Consider the following 7,337-nt stretch of genomic DNA (forward strand, 5'->3'; position numbering starts at 1 on the left):
GTTTGATGAAATATTATTGCTCAGCTGTTATAAACTACGCATGACATTGTCTAGTAATTTACAGTAAAAAAAAGGGGATGCACGGACAAAGACGAAATTAAATCATCATTTCAGAAACAAGAAAAATAGATTCGCGTAGCTCTTAATCAATTCCAGAAAACTTGGTAAATAATGATCTTCAAGCACGAAAACTGATAAAGAAAAAATGCATAAACGTCGTACAAAAATAAGTTTCAACACTCGTGTCAAAAACCTAATAGAATCGTCCACTGGAAAAACGATATCGGGTTAATCTGTTGTCTTGCATTCCCGTTTTTTTATCCAAATGAACGACATTTTTTTTTATTACCTATAAAAACAAGAAAATTCCTAATGATTTGTTAATATTCAGTTCTTTAATTTGATGCCTTCACCCTGTCCACATTTGGACAAGTCTATTTCTATGAGATGATGCATCTTACGGACTGATGACAAATAAGGTAAACGAACTTATTGTGTAATTGGTTTTAAACACAAGTTTCGTTCCGCAAAATTATTTGCGCAAACGACATTTCAAGGTCAGTTATAATTGATTTGTCTATATTTAGAAACATAAACTGGAAGGGTTTTTTTTCACACCAGAAAGTGTTGTCAATTTTGTTAGTGATTAATGCATTTCATTTCAGGAAAAAAAATATTTTAATTATTTTTCAGGGATAATGCATTTGTTAAGGTCGGCGGGAATAAAAAAGCGTGAAAAGTGAATTTTATTTTTATTCTGGAAATCAGCAAAATCGGGTCGGCGGATCCGTAAACCAATAAATTAAAAAATCCTGGCCTAAAAGTTGCCCTTCTTTATTTTACTCTTATTTATAAAATACCTTCTCTTTTGTTTCTTGGACTCTTTTCTTTAAATCATCCATTAACTGTGTAGATAATTCACTCTCTGCTGAATATTTAAAAACTTGCTTCTTATTGCCAATGTCTGAACCTTCTTGTCTTTTTATGTCATCATAAGCCTAAAATCAAGTCATTAAGAATCAACTATCAAGATCAATGTACAGTACAAATCTCATGCAGACACCTGAGAGGAAGATTTTCCTGACAATGATAAACTTCTCTGAGTAGAGATGATAGGAAAACATAAAATATTATTCAATAGTAATACAGAAAATTCATAGTAGCATAATTGAGCCTATAAACTAAACATTGACAACTTGTGAAATATAAAGCTATATCCATGGGTCACTTCAGAGTATTCTACTTCACACAGCAAAATAAAGCAATTTTACAATATCCCGTACGAAATAAGAAGTAGGAATCCACCAAGACACTAGTAGGAATGGAGTAGGAATCTACCTAGAATCAAAGATTCCATATAGAAAGTAGGTGGACATGGAAAATGAACAAAATTCTGACTGGAATTTTTTGTTTTCCTACTACCAAAATCCTATTACCTAGGTGGAATGTTAAAAGTCTGTACAGATTTTTTTTCTGTTTTGAAAATCTGATTTGATTATATATTTTCCTACTACATGTACAAAATTCCTACCAGAATCAATTTATAGATTCCTACCAGATAATCTTTCTACCTGGAATCTTTTTAGTTATCTTGAACTGGATTCTTGTTTGCTAATGACACACATTTTGCCGTGTTAAATCAAGCAAGTTCCAGTTCACAAATTCAAAAGTTGGAGGGGAAAAGAATGAAAAGTTGTGTTGGAACACAATGCTGCAAGCTAGGGTCACACAATTACATTATAGAAATTTAAGAACATATGGCTTATGAAGAATTAAGGTAATTCTTATACATTTAAAATGATTTTTTTATCTGCCTGCTAAAAATATTTAGTAATCAATTAATTCAACAATAGTGTATAATTTCACTTATTTATTTACTCTTAATTTCATTTAGAAATATTTTTGGCTAATCTTATGTTCATGTTTTTAAAAACATAATTTCTAGCTTGCATATATTGCAGTTTCCTTATACATTTCAAAAGTCTATTTTCTTAAAAATGAATGTATTCTATGAATTTCCTTTGTTCTTTTTAGTTGAGATTCAAACTGAAATCATTGACCCAATTGTGTATTTGTGAATATACACTTACATTTTGTATATTTTTAGATTCCTACCTCAAAATATTTTTTTCTGGGTGGAATTTTGAAAAATTTCTACCAGGTTTTCTAGTAGGAATTTTATTTTCCTACCAAATTATTCCTGCTAATTTGTATAATCCTGATAGAATATACAATATTCCTACTAAGAAATTCCTGCTTATTTAAATTTTTCGGCTATTTTCCCTGTGGATTCCTTCTACTGTCTGACTAGAATATCACTCTTTTCTGGTAGGAATTCAGAGCAATATTCCTACTATATTCCGTGTACATTCCATATGGAACATTTCGTAAAATGGATAAAGAAAAAAAATATACATTTTGATGAACATGTATCACAATATTAACCATGACAATAAAACACAGTTTGGATAGTTCGTTACACTATCAAGTTGTAATCTAAGTAGACTGTAAAAACAATAGATCTGCAATAAAAGTTATTTACCAAAAAAAAATAAAATCTGATTTTGAGAAACTGCACGAATTCAGTTTTCCATTGTGATCAATGATAAATGTTAAATTCCAATATGACGTGCTTCTTTCGCTTTGTGAATAAACCCATGCTCTAAATCCAATAAAATTTCTTGCACATGCGTATATTGACTACTGCAGAATAATGAATTTTATCAAATTGACATGCATTTAATATATTTCATTAACTCAAAACCCTTTTAAACTCTTAAATGATGCACATGTTGTTCCTAATTCATTTATTATGACTAATAATGTGTTGCAATTCGAAATTGACATATTTGACCTTGATACCACAACTGTTCATGATAGCTGTTCAAATCTCCTCCCTCTGAAAAACTAACATTGCCAGTTGTTTACTTGTTAACAAACAAAAAAGGGAGGTTCATAAAAGAGCCTACACAAACGCTCTACACTTACACACCCACTATTGCTCAGGCAATAATAATCATGAATATAATGCCTACCCATGTTAAAACTACAGTAAAGTATAGTTTGCATCAATTATTTCTTAAATATTTTACAAATAAATGATACTGAACCTTATCTCTAAAACACATGACTGAAGGCATGTCACCAGGGTTATTCAAATGACCATGAAGAAATTCTAATTCTGTAACACTTTTATCTCTGAATCTATCTAACCATGGATAATGTTGTACAGCATTGTCAAAGTTTGCTTGTAAAGCTTTGTTTTCAGCACCAAACCAACCATACCTCTGTAAAATATATCTAACATTTTGAAATAAAATGTTTGATAGATTAACCTTTGCAATGAAATCAGGACAAGTCAGACCATAGACGACTTGGACCAATTTAAACACCTATATAAGTATGAACAGAAAGACAGTGGGAAAAATATATAATTATATATACATGTATCGAAAGAAGCAAATGTTTATACATGTCAATAGATTAAGTATATACATGTATTACCAGTAAAAGCAAATAACTTGAACATTATTAAATCCAATTTTGGCCTAAAAGGTGGGAATTATGATTACATAAAAAACACAAATATCAAAAAATAGAGAACCAAAAGTAGTTAATTCAGTGTTTTTTGGTTTTTTTTGTACATAAATTAGGCCATAAATTTTCTGGTTGGAATTGTTTTCCATTTGTCATTTTGGGGCCTTAATAACTGACTAAACGATATGGGCTTTGCTCATTGTTGACAGCTGTACGGTGACCTATAGTTGTTAATTTCTGAGTCATTTGGTCTATTGTGTGGTCTCATTTTTAATCATACCACATTTTTTTTTTTTTTTTTTTTTTTTAAAGTTACCTGTTTTAACACAATATTATAGATAAGGTTAAGATTTGTAGCCGGAGAATATTTTGTATAAACCTTGGTGTACATCATACATGTTACTGAAGCTACGCAGAAACTAGATAAGATAATTAAAAAAAAAAAAAATCATATTTTGATTCAGCATACTACTGTACAACACATTAGCTATAGAGCTTTTGACTGAAAATATAAACATTTAACATTTTTAATACACACTCAAATGTGTGCATTTATATGAGAAGTCTTGGTTCAACATGTAGCAAACTTGAAGTATGATAAAAATGTATCTACTTAAAATTTGGAATAAGCATTAAGAAAAATTAAGAATTATAGGTAAAAGTTATGATAAAATATGATTTTTTAAAAAACTAAGAAATTCATTTAAAAAAATTAGCACTTAAAATTAAGAGTACTTGTGATCCATTTTAAACAGAATAATATTGAAGATATTTACGATAAATAAAAACTAAATAAAATGAAGCATGAGCAATCATCGGTAAACAAAGCGTGTGCAGCAAGCAAGACTTGAAATAACTGTTGAATATCATGAATATATTAAGTCAAGCCAGACTTGATACATAGATTTGTATGAATAGAAAAATTTGTTGAGCTGAACTTGAGAAGAGAATAGATCCAACTGCAGGTGAACCATGTGGCAATCACCTCTATGAGTCTTTGCCCAATAACTATGCACAGAGACAGACATAAGCAGATTTCAACTATTTGCAGGCTGAGCAATGGCAGTTCCAATCATTCCAGCACTGAGGCAAACTCTTAAAATGAGAAAAACTATTTCAGGCCTGAAATGATTTGGCAAGTTATTTCAGAGTGAAAGGGCTGCATATATATATCTGAATGATATCTTCCCATATATATACTAGTTCTTACCCATGTTATGACTATGATGTTTCTATACCCAGATGCCTCAAATTATATGTTAAAACCTTAATTACCGGTACATTGATGGAGTCACACAAACATGCTGGAGCCTTACTACTAAGGATTTTATATGTCTCAAGTGCCATTCTCTTCACCTGCAGAGTTGTAACCTCTGTCACATCTAGAAATGTTTCATATTATGAGGTTTAATCCTCATATACAAAACAGAATGCTCTCTCATGCACATTCTAACTTTTTAGTGTTAGTGTACATGCATAATGGAGGGGGATAGGAGGGGTCCTGATCCTGAAATCCTGGGCTTAAAAACACAAAAATCCAGAGGTCCCGAATCTAAATAGATTTAAATCCTGACCCCAAAATTTGAAAAAAGAATTCCCGTTCCCGAAATGGTCAATCCCGAAATCCCTAACTTAAAACACCTGATCCCAGTGTCCAAAAAAAGGTCCTACCCCTCATAATTTACACACTTATAGACAAATAATGAAATATTAAAGTAAATTCAAATAAAAGTATTAAAAAATGTCAGTTTATTTAGTTTTGATAACATTTACTACAGTCATAAGTATATGTTGTTAGTACATTAGTATAGTTGTTGCTGTGATGCTACATGTATCTGCTCAGATATTTGCATCAAATTTCAGTTGATACCATTACCATGTAACTTGTCTAAGTTTCCTCACAAGAATGAACAATTTCTTGGATTTGAATGCTTGTAAGTCTTTTGGCAAAAGTTTTCTTTCCAACAGCAATAAACTGAAATTTTCTGGATGGGCATGCATTTCGTTAATCTTGAACCAATCAAAGCACCCAAGACTCTTCTTATTTTTAGTAGGGGAAAGACTCTGTTGCCAGAGTGTGGAAGTATCCAGGAATTGTGGCGCTACATGTATGTACACACAAATGGAGAGAGAAAATTGTGATATATTAATAAAATAAAATATTCCAGGGTGGAAGTGAACTGTTATCTGAAAAATATCTTTTTTGAAATCGCCCTAATAACATATTCGCCCTGGGTCCGTTTGACCTACTGAAAATGTATTAATATTCAAGGCATTGAAGTTGAATAAACTTATTCAGATATGTTTATGGTATATATTCTTGATATTTATGGAACATGGAAATAATTAAAATCTTATGGCTTGTTTAGGATCATAAATTGTTCAATAACAAAATAATTTGGATCACTGATTATTGTGATACTGGTCTTTTGATGGATTAATTTTTTTTTATAAAATATTCAGCTTGAAATCAATAAAAACAATGATGTACGAACTGTAAATCATGAAACATATAATTTACAAGATCATTTATTATTTTACTCTGAGACTAGTCTCAGTTATACTGCATACATTCGTAATAGACTGAATACAATTATTTTGTTAACAAATATTAATAAAGATAAAGACATGGTATTCCACTCTACAAATCAAAGGAAAATGATAAATTGATTGCAGCAATATAAATATTCTGTCAATTTTGCAACAAACTTTAACATATTTTGTTCAAATACTTAAAATTATGCGACTAGACAACAATTAGAAAAAAATAAAAATCGAGCCGAACAGGTACTAGGGCGAGCGTAAATCAGTGCAAACGTACCCGGATTCCTTAAAATTGAACCTTGTCAATGACTAAAGACTCTATGGGCGAACGAACTCAGTGTGAACATGTTATTAGGGCGAACGGACCCGATACCCACCTAACTGGAGTGCAGACTCAAACTTGTAACTATTAAAGATCATCCAACAATCATGAATCATAATGTCAACAAGATTGGTTTACCTGTCCAAAGAACCCAACAAATATGTCTGATCTGTCCAGTTCTCTTAAACATATATTTATAACTTGAGCACTACTAGATGCTTCTGATGTTATTCCCCATCTCATATCAACTGCTACAAACTGAATACCATGTAAGCTACACAGGTGGTGTATTTTGGGGAAGTAACGCCTTGTCAGTTCTTCCCTTTCGTTCTCCATACCGCCGAATGGTGACGAAAAGAAAATTCGACATGTTTTCTTGTCTTGAAGGGCTCTTGTTTGCAATGTCATATCTACAGTTTTTTGAAAAAGTGCAAAGAACAGTTCATATTTCTGCAGACGCGTCTATCGAAACCAAAATAACAAAAGTATAAATTCATGATTACAACATTCCGATTTGCACTTTAAGTTGAATGGGTGTAACTTTTAAAACCGATTGAATTTAATCATAATAAAGTCAGAATTTCTTAATAATAATAATAAAAGTTGATTCAAAATATTCTAAAGTATATTCGTAGATCAGATTGCATTTAAATTTCCGATATTTAATGAAATCTTATCGAAATTGCTTTACCTAATTTGCTCGCCACGACATTACTCGCTTATTGCGATAAATCTGAGAACCATTTATTTAATTAAAATAAAATTGGCATGGAACGCACAATTAAACATTTATTTGTTATAATATACACAGTAAATACGAGAGTTTGTATCGGTGGTGTTTTGGTTTTAAATCTGCATTTTTTTATAGTTGCAATTTTTCTCTTTTCATTTGGGATAAATTTCCCATTCCTTATATTTTGATAATTTTAAATAG

General features: G+C 30.9%; 1 protein-coding gene across 3 annotated transcripts in view; it reads right to left on the reverse strand.

Annotated features, from left to right (window-relative positions):
- The window catches only part of LOC143079780 (TPR repeat-containing protein DDB_G0287407-like), a 48,829-nt gene extending 41,921 nt beyond the window's left edge, over positions 1-6,908 (reverse strand). For 2 of the 3 annotated variants that reach the window (XM_076255366.1, XM_076255365.1), the window contains exons 1-3: positions 6,542-6,903; positions 3,111-3,287; positions 861-998 (exon numbers count right to left, since the gene is read on the reverse strand). In XM_076255366.1, the coding sequence (XP_076111481.1) occupies positions 861-998; positions 3,111-3,287; positions 6,542-6,811 (585 nt within the window). In that variant the 5' untranslated portion in view covers positions 6,812-6,903. Of the gene's footprint in view, positions 1-860; positions 999-3,110; positions 3,288-6,541 lie in introns of all 3 variants that reach the window. The other variant, XM_076255368.1, reaches the window with a different exon arrangement.
- Between the last annotated feature and the right edge of the window lie 429 nt (positions 6,909-7,337).

Source organism: Mytilus galloprovincialis, chromosome 6 (assembly GCF_965363235.1).
Source record: "Mytilus galloprovincialis chromosome 6, xbMytGall1.hap1.1, whole genome shotgun sequence".
Classification (NCBI taxonomy): Eukaryota; Metazoa; Mollusca; class Bivalvia; order Mytilida; family Mytilidae; genus Mytilus; species Mytilus galloprovincialis.